Source organism: Corylus avellana, chromosome ca6, assembly GCF_901000735.1.
Source record: "Corylus avellana chromosome ca6, CavTom2PMs-1.0".
In the NCBI taxonomy this organism is placed as follows: Eukaryota; Viridiplantae; Streptophyta; class Magnoliopsida; order Fagales; family Betulaceae; genus Corylus; species Corylus avellana.
Genome location: NC_081546.1, coordinates 3,492,308 through 3,509,531, shown reverse-complemented (window position 1 = coordinate 3,509,531; position 17,224 = coordinate 3,492,308). Strand labels below are relative to the sequence as shown.

The 17,224-nt window shown below is 37.7% G+C and overlaps 3 protein-coding genes across 3 annotated transcripts; all 3 read left to right on the top strand.

Moving 5' to 3' along the window:
- Nucleotides 1-1,136: 1,136 nt before the first annotated feature.
- Nucleotides 1,137-6,246, top strand: LOC132184515 (G-box-binding factor 4-like). Its single transcript, XM_059598176.1, has 4 exons — nucleotides 1,137-2,189; nucleotides 2,279-2,350; nucleotides 5,355-5,384; nucleotides 5,738-6,246. Exons 1-4 carry the CDS (start codon nucleotides 1,485-1,487, stop codon nucleotides 5,816-5,818), a joined length of 888 nt encoding a protein of 295 aa, XP_059454159.1. The 5' UTR covers nucleotides 1,137-1,484; the 3' UTR covers nucleotides 5,819-6,246.
- Nucleotides 6,247-8,821: 2,575 nt separating this feature from the next.
- Nucleotides 8,822-10,997, top strand: LOC132183661 (early nodulin-like protein 18). The gene is made up of 4 exons (XM_059597021.1): nucleotides 8,822-9,529; nucleotides 9,668-9,783; nucleotides 9,949-10,347; nucleotides 10,699-10,997. Exons 1-4 carry the CDS (start codon nucleotides 9,397-9,399, stop codon nucleotides 10,762-10,764), a joined length of 714 nt encoding a protein of 237 aa, XP_059453004.1. The 5' UTR covers nucleotides 8,822-9,396; the 3' UTR covers nucleotides 10,765-10,997.
- Nucleotides 10,998-12,245: 1,248 nt separating this feature from the next.
- LOC132183659 (uncharacterized) lies at nucleotides 12,246-17,186 on the top strand. Its single transcript, XM_059597018.1, has 2 exons — nucleotides 12,246-13,187; nucleotides 13,260-17,186. Exons 1-2 carry the CDS (start codon nucleotides 13,040-13,042, stop codon nucleotides 14,813-14,815), a joined length of 1,704 nt encoding a protein of 567 aa, XP_059453001.1. The 5' UTR covers nucleotides 12,246-13,039; the 3' UTR covers nucleotides 14,816-17,186.
- Nucleotides 17,187-17,224: the final 38 nt, after the last annotated feature.

Sequence of the window (17,224 nt, the reverse complement as noted above, 5' to 3'; positions counted from 1 at the left end):
TGTAGAATAGTACGTACAATTATACAAGTGTAGCGGTCCATAATCAATTAGAGATAATTATGGTTAGGAAAAGTTGAGGCTTGAGCAAGGCAGCTGGTTGGCAATGGCCCCTGTAAAGGGAGGACGTCTCCTAACAGCTTCATGTTTTTTTGGCTTCCAATTACTAACGTACGTACACGTGGACTACTGTGGACTGTCCATCTGGTTCAAGGATAAAAGAAACCCATGCATGCAAGAAAGCCTCTTCTACTACTCCCATACGTTCGTACTCAACCCCTTCCAAATTTCTTTACGTACATATATAGAGAGAGATGCGTGAAGAGTTCAACTTCTGATGCGGGATTACGTCCAGAGAAATGCTTTTTGCATTTTGACCTTTATTTTGCATATATTTTTATTGAGTTAAAAAAAAAAAAAAAAAAAATTGCTAGAAGCATTTGTAAATTATTGGTGAAGTCGGTCGGTAAAATTGGTTCGGTTAATAAATTTTATTTTGCCTACAGAACTGAATTTTGTCGAAAGAAAAAAAATAAAAAGGTTTCGCCTACCGCCCATTGATTACTTGGTGTTGGTAGATGTCAGTCGGCTATCGATCTGTAGGCATTTTTTTTTTCCAGGCCTACACGCACATGCTAAGTTTTTTATGTTTTTGATAGTTGGATCAATGTGGTGGAGACAATAATTTGTGATTTTAGAAAATAGTTTTAAAAAACTGTATTTAGAATTTTAGAGAACCAAACGAGGACTTGCCAACAACTATATATATATATATATATATATACTAAAAAATGTTTTTAAAGTAGAAATTTAACTTTTTCTTTTTTTAGTCCTATGGTTTTTACCTTTTGGGTATCTGACTATCATTTATTAAAAAATGGTTATTTCGAATAAGGTTAGTTTTTTAAAGAGTAGCATGGGCCATATTAGTTGTTGGGCCGTTGTCAAAATATAGACAACATGGTCCTCGTTCCGACATGCCACGATTGGACAAGTAGGTACAGTCATCAGAGGATCATTGACCTATCTCTACACGACACCACAACACTTACATCCCATCGTAACCCATTTTGAGCTACAACAATCACACACCGTCGGTGCCAACTCAGAGACACAGACCGTCACTCCAACTCACCCACAATACCTAATCCACGGTCTGATACGCCCACCAACACTCACAGCCAGCACAGCCGCCCGTAACACTAGAATCCCCAAGTAACAAACCCCAAATAATCGGTCAACCGGTCACCGGCAACCGGCCTTCCCCCTCTCCCGGTCTCCCGGTTCCCCATTCTCACAACACATCTCTTTCTCTCTGTCCGATCCCAACTGAATAACAAACCCAACATTCTAACCCGCCCCCCCAAATCCACTGAGAGGAAAATTTCTAGAGCGAGAAACAGTGACCGACTGACGCTGAGAGGGGGAGAGAGAGAGAGAGACTGTGTGCGCGTCACTAAGAAGAAGAACCCATAGGATCGGCGAAAATGGCGTCGTCGAAGGTGATGACGTCACCGAACTCGGGTTCGAGGAAATCGGATCTACCTCGACGCTCTTCTTCTTCCTCCGCTACAAAGCCCCAATCACTCTCCGATCAAACCAAAAGCTCTCTCGCCAACGCCAACCGCGGCACTCTTGGCTCCTCCTCGATGACTGTTGATGGCCTTCTACGCACCGTTTACGACTCCAAACCCTCTGCCACCGAGTCCACCCTCCTCGACGCCCAAATCACAGTGATTGACACCCCAGCCCCAGCCCAGGGCCTCTCCGACTCCAAACCCAATGTGCCGAAGACCGTGGACGAAGTGTGGCGCGAGATCGTCTCCGGTGACAGGAGGGAATGCAAGGAGGAGGCGCCGGAGGACGAGATGATGACTCTGGAGGACTTTCTGGCACAGACCGGGTCTGTGGAAGATGAGGACATGAAGGTCGAGCCCAACGAGCGCCTGAGCGGAGGGGTCTTCTCGTTCGATCCCGTTCCGACAAGCCAGTTCGCGGCTCTAGACAGCATGGAAGGAGCCATTGTAGGGTTCGGCAATGGAGTAGAGGTGATTGCAGGCGCAGGTGCGAGTGCAGGGAGAGGGAAGAGGGGCCGCGTGGTCATGGAACCGTTGGATAAGGCAGCTCAGCAGAGGCAACGGCGGATGATCAAGAACCGAGAGTCCGCCGCAAGGTCCAGGGAGCGAAAGCAGGTATTGTATTTCTTACCGTTGTTGAGTTTGAATGATTTCTCTTGTGCATGTATATTAGTGTAATGAGGTTTTGCGTTTTGGAATTATAGGCGTACCAAGTTGAATTAGAGTCGTTAGCGGTGAGACTAGAAGAGGAGAATGAGCAACTGTTGAAAGAGAAGGTATCAGGAGGTTTAGTTTTTTGCTTTTAGAAATGTTAGATGTTTTATTTGTTGGGTAACATTTCGTGTTATGTGGAACTATGTTGCTGGAAATGGTTCTATTTTGTGGGTTATATCGTGTTATATTATGTTGAACTATGTGGTTTATCAAAAATTGGAGCACCATAGTGCAATCAGGGTAACCTCTCTCATTGGTGTTATGGAGGTATTTTAGCTACGACATCTTGCTTGGAAGTCGGAAGAGTAATAAGGATTGATGGAATAGTTTGATCTTAAATATTTGGTGTTTCATAATTTAGTTGAAAAACTTTTTTAAAAAAATTGGGGAAAATCCACTTTACCCCCTGAAGTTTCAGGAGTTTTTTAATTTGAACCTCAAAGTTTAAAAATTGACAATGTACCCCCCTAATGTTTCAAAAATTTTCAATTTAAACCTTCTATTACTAATTTCCGTTTAATTGGATGGAATTTTTTTATTAAAAAAAAAAAAAAAAAAATAAGCTTGAGGGTAATTACGTAATTTCATAGATTTCCGTCCAATTTTACGGAAATTAGTAATGGAAGGTTTAAATTGAAAATTTTTGAAACATTAGGAGGGTACATTGCCAAATTTTAAACTTTGGAGTTCAAATTGAAAAACCCCTGAAACTTCAGGGGGTAAAGTGGATTTTTCCATAAAAAAAATTTAATTAAATTTCATTTCAATTACCTGAGGCTGGCAGCAATTGTGTTCAATGGCTGTTTCAGTTGTCAAAAGTTGTTTTTCTTGATCAGTGTATATGATACTTTTACATGTAGTCCCTTGGGCGTCAATTGCAATCTCATTGCTCTAGTATTGTTATGTTCATAATTTCAATCTCATTCTTTCATACTTTTACATGTAGTATTGTTTTATTTTAAATGTACATTTTCAATCTCATTGCTCTAGTTTTCTTATTTTTTATTTTCAAATGTTCATTTGCAATGTCATTGCTCTTGTATTCTTACGCGTTAACCTTTCATCCTCGTATCAATATTATTCATGCCAGGCAAATGCATGCCATTAATATGTTGCTTCTTGCCTGACATACTATTGTATAGAGGTCAGTTGGTCGTACATATATAATATTGGTGAAAATATGATTTGGGTCCTTACAACTATGTGTCAAGATTTAATTTGGTCCTTGAACTATCAGTTGTTTCAATTTATTGCATGAAGTTTTGTAAATACCTTAATATTATTCTTATCTTGCCTTACCGTTACCATACGAACAACATTGCGAATGTGATTTGTTTTTTGGTACACTTGTCTTTAGACTGTTGACCTGACATGGTAGTCCACTTGTGGTCTGATAAGTCAAAAACACATGACACACCCATTGTTTTCTATTTATTTTACTATTTGTTTAAGAATTTAATTAACTATTTTCATATATCCTGATTTTGGGACACCAACATGTGGTTTAACATGCTAAGTAAGTATTATAAGAACATGTGTACAACAAACGTCTGCCCCATTAGTAATTCACATAGTGATAGTAAGCCGGAATATTAAATGCTACATTGAGACGTTTTGAGAACTTCAATAACTAAAATAAAACAATAAAACAATCAGTAATTCAGAGACAAAATTGAATTTGATACACAGTTTAAGGACTGAAATCTAACCAATTATATTTCTATCAATTTTCCTTGGGAAGCACGAGTCATATAGTACTCTAGAGACAGTTCACAGGGCTTAGCTTGCTGAGTATTTATATATGTAAATATGGATGTTGTCCTAGCTCTCACTTTCACATTAAGAGTGGGTCAAGGTCTAAGAAGACAAATGCTTGGAAATATCTCTTGGCAGTGAGTAACCTTCAACCATATATCAGTGTTAGATTTCACGTCTGTGTTTTTGTCTTGACATTTTGATTGCCTTGGATTTATCTTGTCTAATAAATATTGCTTGCACTTTATTGTTCGCTTCATACTACACTATTGTATTCTCGAATATCATGTACATTATGTCTGTTATGAATATCATGCTCTAAAAATGTCCACTTGGATCTTACACCTGCTTCCTTTCTTAATATACATGTGAATAAATTTAGTTTTGCATGAACTAATGATATGTGTTATGCATGTAAATAGACGTGGTAAAACTGATAAGTATGCTAATAGTTTTGTCATTCATTATCTTTACAACAAAACATTTTAATTTAATTATAAGACTCTCTAAGTGTTCTGATCTTTTTATCCATTTGCATTTCCATGCTAACTGCAGACTCTAGTTTCGTCTTTTTTTTTCTTTTTTTTTTGGGGGGGGGGTGTGGGAGGGGGGTTATGTTTGTGTACTCTACATTTTTGCTCATCAAATCAGATCTCGGACATGTATTTGAACACTGACTGTTCTTTCACATGTTTTTTGAAACCAATGTTGCATGTTGCATGCACAAAGTTGAACTTTGATATCTACGTAATGCATTTTTCAATCAGCAAGCTTTTCTCTTACGGTTTCTAGAATTCTCGCACTACATAGATGATGATGCATGACCTTTTCCCGGGTTTTATGACATATTTTGTCACATATCCATGCTGGGCTGTTCATTTTTCATACTCAATTATGGAACTTGGTGCTCAATGAGAATTTATTAGCTGCGATTGAATCCAATTTATCGTTGCTATAGCATCACGTATTTGTAATCTATACCAGTTGTTGTTATGATTCAAAGTCCACTCCTTTGAATTCTTATCCTGTGTCATGTAGCTTGGTAGGAAAGTAAGTACTTCATTTATAATAAAAATAAAAAAATAAAATCTACTACTAATAAATATGATAGCTTTACTTTTTGGTTGTTTAGATTGAATTTCATCTGATGTAAATAATATGATAACTAGGCTTGTGAATTTTTACTCTTACTTTTGAGGTTTTGGTTGATTTTCCCAGTTGATTCTAAACTTTGTTCACTTTGTATTGGTGTTCATTCGTATTCTCTTGTCACCTTAAGAGTTCATAGTGATAAAAGTTTTTCTTTTGCAGGCTGAGAGGACTAAGGAAAGGTTTAAGCAGGTACTGATTTTTGTTTATAGTATTCTTTTATGAATATGGAAAATGTCAGTATTTGCTTAATAGAAGTTGTTGTAGAGTTGATGTGATTGATTTGAGGGTAAAACATTTGAAACTGAAAACTCCTTGCTTTTTAATTATATTCTCGTTTTCCAGTTAGATGTTATGCAGTGTATGGAAATTATTGGTTGATAATTTGAAAATTTTGATAATATTTTTAAACAGTGGAATAAGAAATAACCTTGTGAAATATTGCTATTTGAGGCTTTAGTCTTCTTTGGATTTACAGTTTCATGGAAAAAAGATTGATTTGTACAGGCTTTAGTCTTTTTTTGTTTTTGGTCTTTTCCCTGCAGATCATGGAAAAAATTATCCCAGTAGAGGAGAAGCGCAGACCACCGCGTGTCCTCCGAAGAGTTCGATCTTGGCAATGGTAGATTTTATATGCTTGAGGGGTGGAGAGAAACACACTTCGCTGACATAGGGGGGGAAAAGAAAACATCGTAGCTGGAAATTAATCGTCTTTTAAGTTAGATATTTCAACCCGATGGTTCATCTATAAGAGCGGTCGTGGTTTCTGATTACAGAAGACAAAAGGGGGATTGGAACCTGAGTCTTGAAGAGAAATTCCTTATAGCTGAAGAGAACAGGACTTCTATTGAAGGGGAGGGAAAGGCAGAAAATGTGAAGTTGAATTATGTAGTTAGTGAGTGTCCCAATGTGAATTCGTCTCACATAAATGCCTAAAAGGAGGAAAGAATAGAGTTTTCTGGGCTGGTATATAATCTATTATCTATGTTTTGACAGCTTTTGGCCAAAATAGAAATGAGGTTCTATGTATACTTAAGCAGGGGTGCTTTGTGAATCTGTGATTGTTTTGCAGAGGATGTCAATCATAATAGATAATACATCATAAACCCTATATAATTCAATCTGTCACATAAACTTTAAAGCAACCAATGGGGAAACCTTGTGAATAATAGAGATTATATTAATTTTGTTGTTGGCCTGATTAGTAAATCAATTCAGGCAATAAATACGAAAGAATATTTGAAGGGTTCACTTGTTCGAACATATGTTAAACAACAGCTTACCCTTTTATTCAAAATTTTTCACTTTTGTTATTCAAATTACTAGCAATGATTTGAGAAATCATAAGCTTTAAGTCACGTAAGAGTCGAGAAAGTGCATGCGGACGTGGTGTTTATTAACTGCGAATTTTGGCAGACTTCTTTTGCAGAAAGAGCACAATGTATTGGTAAAAGTAAAAGGCTGAAAGCAGCTTTTCTTTTGCTTTTTTAATTCTTTTAATTTGCCCTATATAAAAGATTGATTTGTAGGGCATTTGGAACCTGGAAGCAGCCCTTGTAACCGTTCCTTGTCTTTCTAGTTTTGTATTATACTGTCTTATCTTTTTGTTTAATGAGAATTCTCAAATGGACATGTCCTAAAGTTAAAACTTAACGGAGTTATGGGAGAGAGAGTTACTCTATGTAGAAGATTTTACCTTCATTTAAACAGAGTGAGGTTAATTTTGTTTAGAAAAGCATAAGTTAATAGGTTAGGAAAATTAGAGTTATATTGCGTCTGGTAGATGGCATTGTATAGTTGAAAGTTGATGAGATAAGAGACAAAAAAAAGCTGCCATTTGTCTTGGTTTTGGTTTTTTTCATGACAAGTATTATATTGCCTCTTGACCTATCCTGACTGAGGCTTGGCAGTTGTCGTTGTGTAGAAAAGCACCTCCAATTTGGCATCTCTCGCGCTCCTCATCCTGGTTTGTTTCTTCTCTTTGTCCTCCTCTCTTCTCCCAAACGGCTATAGTCAAAGCACAGAATAAAATTTGTGTCGGCTTCCTTTGTCGTTCCTAAACCACGGAGAAACTGCTATATTGCTGTTTTTACATAATAATAATAATAATGAATTACCTACAGGGAGATATATAGTTCTCTTCCTCTTACAATCTCTCACCTTCCCCGAAGTACAACCTTTAACCTCAGATCATGAATGCTTGCAGCCAACCCTAACCCCCTAGGGTGGCCGGAAAGCCACCCATAACCCCTATGGGAGGGCTTTCGGCCACCCCTTCAAATTTTTTTTTTTTTAATATTTAATTTTTAAATTAAATTAATAAAAAACTAATATATTGGACGTGGCAAAACGGTGCGTTTAGTTGAGACTAACGGGCGTTAAACATTTGGGGGAAAATGTACCGGTGTGGATTAATTTGCCTTTTCAATTGACTCAGGAAGTACAAATTCCCAAAAAAAAAGTTTAGAGAGTTTTCTGTTTTGACGCATTAACTCAAGGATTTATAAGATATATACCTCAGTTTTTATCTCAAAAGTCATGTGGCACATATAATGGGAATGGCATCTCACAACTGTTGTAAGGCATTATCTTCAATTTGGACTCCCAAGTCTCCAAAGCTGCTCTAAAAAATCTTTGAAACTTGTGGTAGGTACTTGTGTGAACCTCATTTGGCCAATGGTCGCCTTTTTAAAATAAAAGAAAATAAAAAATAGTTTTTATTTATAGAGATAATTTTTTTTATTGAAAAATTTTAGAGTCATTTTTTGAATTTATAGACAAAATAGGTACATTACAATTTTTTAGTAGTTGGGGGGACATTGATACAATCTTTAGTTTGGGGAAACATTGCAAATTTGTATTAGTTTAAGGTGGGTATTTGTACTTTTCCCAAGTTTTTATATTCAATATTGTAGAATTCTGCAACTCAACATCACCACATATATCCTTTAACAAAACCTCTATGTCACAATCAAGGTTGAGGGGTTTGATACGTGTTCATTTTGACCTATATAGTTATATATCCTTTAATTGACATGAACCCGACCCATAAATTAAAAATTGCCACCCCTAATCTTTATCGCTGATATTGGTGTAATATACTCCATACAGTCCTAATCTAATATACAAGAGCATATAAGTTAACCTTAAGCAGAACTATGAGAATATTTGTATCACCTTATCAATCATCCATTGTAATTTGAAGTCCCAACCTCCAAAATTTATGTGACAGAAGCATATGGTCCCTACTCTCCATCGAATACCTAAGTTAAGAGTCTCTCAATTTGCAAAATGAGAAAAATTATAAGTGCTCTGTTGTCTTTAAAAAAAAAGGTTTCTTAGGTATTTAGTATCAGAAAAGTGACCCCAATAATTGATAATTTATGTAAAAACAACCAGTATAATAATAAGAGATGAATGATAAATGGGTCACAAGAAAACAATAAAGAAAACCTTGTTCAATTCCCTTTAGACCATGACCACATTTCTGATATGCTTAGGTGTTTATTCTTATTACTATTTGTACTCTTTATTTCATTAGAGAAATCTTAAACCCTTATGCATCAAAGTATGAGCATCATTACATTGTATAAAGTAAAGGAAGTGAGGATTACATAAAAAGGTAAAGGCTTCATAAAAAGAAAGTAAAATTTGGATTCCCCATCTCTCAAGAGAAATATTATTTAATCCAAAAATAGAGGCATAACAGGCTGTAACCACAGAACTAATCATTTTTGAATAATAATCCCCATCATCATGCATCAGAGCCACACAAATTCTCCTTCCCTGCCATCTGCAGCACCATTTTTAATCATCAACTTTTCTTAAAATCTTGTGGCAATTTTTTTCCACGAACAAAATCATTCCAACTTTTACTGTTTAAAATAATAAATCACACATTCTCCAATATCTATCTATGTCTGTCACCCATTCAAACTCCTCCCATGAAAAAGCCAAACACTACTGACATTTTAACAGTCTCTCTCTCTCTCCCACAAGCTTTCTCTCCTTTTTCTCTCACACATCGCATACAGAGACAGAAGCACACATTTTTCCAAAACGCCCTTTCCTTTGCTTTCCAAAATGTTCCCAGAGGGCAGGGGCCAGAGATAAAGCTACATAGGACTAAGGCCTCTCGTAACTAATTTACTCCCTCTTGGCCTCTTTATCTTTTCCCTTCACTAAACAAAAGCAGAAACAGCCGATGAAGGTCTCCTCCATGCTCATCTTCTTCCTCTCTCTTCTATTCTCACTCTTCCAGGCTTCTCTCTCCACCACCATACTAATAGATGGAGTTTCAGAGTGGAAGAATCCTGTTCATATAGGAGACTCCATCAGTAAGTATTAACTATCCACACACACAGCTTACTAATAAAAAATCCACACACAAACATACAAAAAAAGGATGATTTTTTTTTTTTTCTTTTATATATACCAACTAACATACCTCTGCTTTGTCTTTTATACCTTCTCAGTTTTTAAACACAAGAATCACTACAATCTCTACATTTTCCAGAACCAAAGAGCCTTCAATCTCTGCGATTTCACTCAAGCCACACTTCTCAATAAACCCAATTCCACATCCTACACGGTATGTTTCTCTCTCTCTCTCTCTCTCTCTCTTTCTCTCATCTTCATCTGGGTACTCTAAAAATGGATTGAAAGACATTGTTTTCTCTCTGATCTTTTATCTGGGTACTTGAGAAATGGGTCAAAAATCATGAGGCACTAACCAATTTGTTCTTACATATGTAAGTGGCACCCATCACGGCCGGGTTTCTTCTACTTTGCCTTCAGCAATGGGTCTCTGAAAGCATGCCAAGCCTCTGAAAAGCTTTCCATAAAGGTGTCTCCCACACCGCCACCTGAAGCTTCCGCTATGCCTCCGGAACTTCCTCCAGTGGCAGCTCCAGCGCCATCTTCTGGTGGAGTCGTATCGTCCTCTCCGGCATTCGCTTGGCCTTTCCACCCTCGCCAAGCGGCTCCACCGACTCTGGCACCCACTGCAAGCTCTCCGGTGACTGTGCCGTCCTTGGTGCCTGATAAAGGCGATGGTATGCCATTTATCAACAGTAATCCTGCTGTGCCCCTGCCTACCGGTGAAGTCGACTCTGCTACTATTCGTCCTTTACCCACCTCTGGCCAGGGAGGACAGGCATGCAAATCTCTCTCTCTCTCCCTCTCTATATCTATACATTTATACGTATATGTACAAGTATTTACAGAACACCCTACTTTTTTAGTTTTATGCACTCCACATGGAAGAGGAAGGGGGGAGTGTAAACTTTATTGTGGCATTATGCATGTTCATATGATTGTGCACAGCGAAAAGCCATTTCTTTTCTTCTTTTTCAAAACAAAAATATTAACAAGTATATATATAAAACACTTACAAAATATTCAAAATGAAGTCTGAATTCCTTTTCCTTTCTGTTTTTTCTAATGGGAGTTTTGATGGGGTGTTGATTGGGGTATTCATTCATTGTGTATTTCGGTGGGAATGCAGGTGATGGTGGGGTTATTTGCAGTTCAAACGGCTGTATTTTGTGAGGTTTTGCTGATGCTGCTGTAAAAAGAGGGAGAGAGGTGTGTGTAAAATATATGATGAGTAGGGTAATGTGCAGCATCTACTGTGGGTTATTGATCAGTCTAAAGTAGCTTTAGGGTTGATGATTATACCATGTATTAATTTTGTATTTGTGATGCTGTTAGCTAGACCCTTTGCTTTGGAATCATTGGCACTTTTTGGTCTTTAGTTTTTGCCATGCAATCAAGCACCAGTGTACTACTACTACTTTTTCTTTCTTTCTTTCACTCTCTTTTCCTCCTTTTTCATATTCTGGAAAACAAAATTGAACTCCCAAGAGAACCTTTTGGTTTGGTAAACCCTTGCATTTTGGTGGCATGGGAAGAGGTGAAATATACAGGCCCCTATGAAAATGAATAGTTTATGTTGATCCAATGGGGGGTTTTGATGAAAACTTTGATGTCTCATGAGTCATGACCTACAGCCTATTACCCACTATCTGTGTGTGCCCCATTGGTAGGTCAACACATGTGGTTGGATAAATTGCGAGGGTGTTTGCGATCAATGCCGTCAACAAAACACACAGCATATTGTCCCCATTCAACCACCCAATAGTTCAATAGAATGAATCATGAATGGTAGGTGGCATATATGCCTAGGACCCAAGACGATTGAACAATTAGTTTGCTACTGCAATGAATCAATTGTGCAAAGATGAAGGGTCGGAATATATGACAAAGATTAAATTTTATTTTATTTTTTTTATCGTAAATGCAATGGGGATTTATTTATTCTAAATGAAAGAGTTTGATTACACATTTGAAATTATTTATAAATAGAGCATTGTAATTAAACCAAATAATCAAGAAAAGATGTAACCTATAAATATAAGTCATAAGCCGAATTACGTAATTCATGTACCTTTCTTTCTTGTCTCCCGCCTCTTCTTCGACTCCTAAAACGACAAACCTCGTTCTTCCTTTTTCACCTGCTGCTTCTTTCAGAGTTTCTGCCGAACACCTTAGCTGTAATATTTAACCTCTCTTTTTCGTACGGTTGCAGCACAACCATTCCAACTCAATCACACCCACACCAGTTCAGAGGCAACATACCAATCAAGAACCCAAACTAGAATCAACCCAGATCAGAACTTCAAAAAGAAGAAGGGAGTGGTTGGTGGTGGAGGTCAGAACTTCGTGTTTTACAGGAGTAGAGCATCCACGTAAGGTGTTTACCCTGGAACTCATCGACTATTTGGCCTCCAATTGGGATACCCAAATCTGGTTGCTCACACTTCTCCTCAGAACCCACAAGGAGCCAAGGAGGGATGATGGGGTGGTGGGTTTGCTTCATTGCCACCCTGAACATTTCCCTAGTGGCTAGTACTCTTTTTTTACCTCCAAGTAGAACTTGGGAGTAGAAACAATATAGAGAAAGATAAAAGGAAAATAAATAACAAAATACATAAATAATATTTAAATGATATAGAAAAAGATAAGTGATTCTCTTATTAAAAGACCTATTTAAATAGGTAAGCCAAAAATAACTTAGTTCCCTAAATTTAAGAAAATCTTTTGAAAGTGAAATGCTTTATTCTTTTAAATAAGAGGCTTCAATAACATTTGACATGTCACATGGGATCTGTTTGGCAACGGATGGTTACGGTTTAGTAGACAAGAACTGTAGTAGAAATTGATTGATGTGAGAAAAAAAATAAGAATATTAAAATTTAAATGGATGAATAGTAAGAAGCTTTTGGCAAACGGTGCCATAGTTTTCTTATCATGGGCTTTAGGCCTCGTTTGGTAATAGCTAAAAACACACTTTTCTAAAAAAATATTAACAAACTGTTGAAAATACAAAACACTTTTCAAATGTGGACTTTATAAAAAACAATTTTCACCCTTATACCGCATCAAACCAAAACCAAAAAAATAAATTTCAAAACCGTTTTTTGATGACCCTTAGGCTTAAAAAAATAATGGCCTTTGTGCCCGGGTGACACATGTTTTGGTATCCAAGGAAGCCGTTAGCTTCCCGCCAAGGAAAAATATATGAAGACAAAGCAACCGACTTTCAACTGTTTTAACGACCTTCCAGCCGCGCGTACAACATTAAGAAGCAATGAATATGTGCTTTACTCAATTGCTCACACTTTACAACATTATTGTTTTTTCTCTATTAAAAAATCCCTCTCTCACCAGTAAACCATGTGCCTATCTATATATTATCCTATTTCTCATTTTATTAACCAAAAAATTAAATATCTTTCGTTCACCAAAAGAAAAGGAGAAAGGCAAATAGAAAGGGAAAATCATCCATGGAGATTGAATTGGGACTCAAGATCACCCAAACCAGAGATGATCTCGCTTCCACCGCTGATGTTAGGATTGCCAAAGACCGAGCGGGTCCTGTTTTCTTGTCTAAAGAACATGACAACATGTTCATCCTCACTGCCTATCTCAGAGGTAAAAAAATTTAATTGTTTTGTGTTCTTTTGGGTTTGAGATGTTACAATTATAATGTTTGTACAAATGCAGGTTTTAAGAGAGAGAACATTGAAATCAAGATCAATGAAGATGGGACGCGGATTATGGTTGGTGGGGAGAAGCCGGTGCAGGAGATGGTGATGATAGGTTGGATGGTATACAAGAAAAGAGTGGAGCTCAGGGGTTTTAGAAAGGTTTTCAAAATTCCTGATGGGGTGGTTTTGGATCGGATCAAAGCCAAGTTTGACGAAGAAGAAGCTATCTTGACAATTGTCATGCCTAAACGGGAGAAGGGAATTTCTGGGGTTGGGATTGAGGAAGTGAAGGAAGGGGAGGTTGAGAGAGAGAGAGGAAAACCAGAAAGAGAGCAAGCTGTAGCTGATGCGGTTCTTGAAAGAGGCAATGTTGGAATGGAAGTTCAGGAAGAATCTGAGGAGCCCGAGGTTAAGAGAACGGAAGAAAGCGAACGGGTTGTGGAGAAGAAGACGGACAGAAAGGCATCAAAAAAGGTGACATTTGTAGAGGAGGTTCTCAAGAAAGAAAATATTAAGGAGAGAATTCAGGAGGAAAGTAAAGAGCCCCGTATTCAAAGTATGGTAGAACCTGACCAAATTGCAGAAGAGGAGGCTGATAAAGGGGGGCATGAAGAAACTAAAACAGTAGCTGAGGTCCCTAAGGAAGAGTACATTGGAGAAAAACTACCAGAGAAAACTGCAGAGCCAAAAATGGAAGGAACTGATGGGGTTGTGAAAGAAGAGGTTGGGAGAGGGAAACCAGAAGCAGTGCAAACTGCAGCTGATAAAGAGCCTGAAAGAGAGAGAGAAACCCTAGAGCCTGAGAGTAAAATTACAGAAGAAACTCAACAGGTGGCAGAGACACCCGAAGAAACAAAAAAGATTGAGCATCATAGAGAATTAGAAGGAGCCGTTAAACATCCAGGAGTGGCAACAATGAAACCTACGACTGAAGAAACTTGGAGCAAAGAGCTTCCAGAAATGTCCGAGCAGACCAAGAAACAGGACATTCCGAAGGAAGAAGTACAAGTACAAGAAAAAGGACTGGAGGAAGAGCACCTTCACGGCCCTGGGAGGGTTGAACCATCACATACTGTAGTGGATCAAGTGAGTCAACAACCAGAAATACCACATCAACCATCAAGTCACCAAACTGAAGTTGAAGAAAAAGGCACAAAGGGAGAATTTCGTCAAGCAGAACATGAAATGCCTCAAGAACCACAAAAGCAGGAGGCACATCTAGATGTTCGAGAGACAGAAAAATCTGATCAAGAACCCCAACAAGCAGAAACTCTTCAACCAGAGCGCCCTGTTGAGAAGCATGACAAAGAGGAAGTTATGGAACGAGAAGAAACTCAAGGTGTAGAAAATGAAGTTCAAGAAGCAAGCAAAAGAAGTTCTCAAGAGAAAGAAGGTGAATCATCAGAAGCAGGGAAACAGAAAGATCCTGGTGAGCAAGAAACTCAAGAGAATCAGCCTGCTTCAAAAAGGTGCAAGCTAGGTGTTCCCTGTGTTGTTGCGGGATCGGCCTTTTTCATCTCTCTCATGGTTTTTGCCATCCACATGATTAGAGATAAAAGAAAAGATAAGTAATTTGTGCATAAGCTGCTTTATTTCTTTGTTATTACGTGTATAAATTAACAATTGTATTAAAGTTCATGTGCCATTAACGAGAATTTCATGGTGTGATAGAGAGAGAATGAATAACCTTAAAAGAACATAAGGTAAGATGAAATGAATGTTCAAATTCTACAATATACTTGTGAACAAACTTCTGATATACTCCTGCTTAGAAAATAGACATGTCACACTGATAGGTTTAGATTGCCCCCAACTTTTCTTTTATACATTTACTCATTTAGGTTTGCTTAAAAGAGATAAAGACAGAAAATCATTCTGGCTTTTTTGAATGTCACATTATGCAAGTCATTTTCACATAGCCTAGCTTGTGGCTATTCTAACATACCTTCCATAAAACAAATACTCTTCACACATTGAGAGAATTTAACTCCATCAAACAAATGACAGAGAGGGCTGATCAGGATGGTGCAACTACTTCGCCAATTTCTTTGTTCTCATGCAAAAAGGCTAATCAGCAACTGGAACAAAAGGTGCCCTGCAACTAAGATTCATAATAATAAGTAGCTATGTTAAAAGGATATGAGAAATTGCAGCGAAGACTTAGATACATCAGCTGATCAGCTTAGTGTTGCCTATCCTCTAAGCAAAAAAGAAAAGGAAGTAGCATAGTTAGCTCTTCACAATTTCCAGTTACTATCTTCCTCTTACCTTTTTTCCTTTTTCATAATTTTCTTTTTGATTTTTTTTTTTTTTTGTTTTTCATCCTCAACTTCAGTTCCCTCCATAGAGAATGAGAAAGAAGTCAAGGGGAAAGGGGGAAAGGAAGGGAGGTATAAGTGAATCATTCTTTTTTTCTTCTACATGGGTATATGAAATGGATAAACCTTGTTTTACAGATCAAGTTAAATAGCAAATAAAATTCAGAACCTCATGGAACCAAGTTGTCCTTTACCTCTGCATTAAACTCACAGCCCATAAAACTCATAGGACATGTTCAGAGTCCATGCTGTAAGTCAACAGTACTAGCATTACCACAGAGAATGTAGTAGATGCGCAGGAGTTGGATTTGAAATCTAGCTACTGCTCAGAAACCCATTGAGTAGGTTTCAATTTCAGCTAAGAGTAATGGGCACAGAGCCTGTTCATATACTCTACTCCTGCTAATGATACACATGTCAAATTGTTTCCAAGTATAGATCCGGCCACTTTCTTTTTTCTTTTTCCTTCTTTCAATTTTTTTCCGGGTGGACAGGAAAGATTGTACACAGAGAACATCAATTTGACTTTTTCAAATGCCAGATTGCCAGTGTAATCTCATAAGAGTAAAACCTAGTTAGTTACCTTCCAGAAAAAACACATCTTCTTCGCATGTTCACACTGCACATGCCGAATTTAATTAACTCCAACCAGCAAGAGACAAAAGAAGCTTTTGGCATTTAAAGCTTTAAATGCTATGAGGAAGGCGACTTCCTTGGCAGCCCTCTTCAATTTCTTGTACCATGTAACTACCAGTCCTAACGACAGTAGACATGGGAGAGAGAAGTAAGAAGTACAAACATGGAGCCATGAAATTGGAAATCTATCAAGGACAAAGGAGATACATGTAGTTCAGTCAAAGACCAAGCAAGCAGCAATGCATCAAAGAAAAGAGGGGACCTTCAAAAGGCAGGACTTTTTCAAACAAACATGAGGAATCCAAAGCAGTCAAAATGTAACCGATCAAAACAAAAATTGTTGCCCATCGACAGTAATGGCATAAAATCCTTGAAACCAATCAAGTCAAGCCTAATGGGAATCGAACACCTTTAACTTTTGTCTCCCACTAAAAATCCCTTCTGAATCGGTCAAAGCAAGCAAGGTTGGAGGCAGGAAAAGCCCAAAAACTGAGAAGTCAAAATAGGCAAAGCATCGTTGGAAGACTTGTGATGTAATTGTTGCATCAAATAGAACAACAAATAAAAAAGTCAAGGTTATCACTTATCACGAACATTCATTGAGTCATGGTCAAGGAAGAAGACACTAATCCCACCTCCATGCTGCCAACATATTCTATTCTTGTTGCAAGAATTTCCAAGGGTCGAAAATACATCAACTTGTAACGCTTCACGTAGACCAAGTCACGGTCAAACCTCCATTATCAACAGCTGGAGCTTGAACGAAAAAAACATTATCAAAAAAGCTGCAACGCAAATCTCCTTTCTTTTTTCAGAATGTTCCAAATAGAAATTTTTCAGACTCGAGGGGGCAAACTTGCAGCTGGACCATGGAATTAAAACTAGCGAGCTTGAATCGTGATGTTGATGAATTCTTCTTCTTCTTTTCATTTGCTTTATAAAAGTGTCTGAAATTATATACAAGAATGAGCAAAACAAGACGAGCAACATTGAATTGGAAGGAGAATAAGGGGAGGGCCAAAAGAGA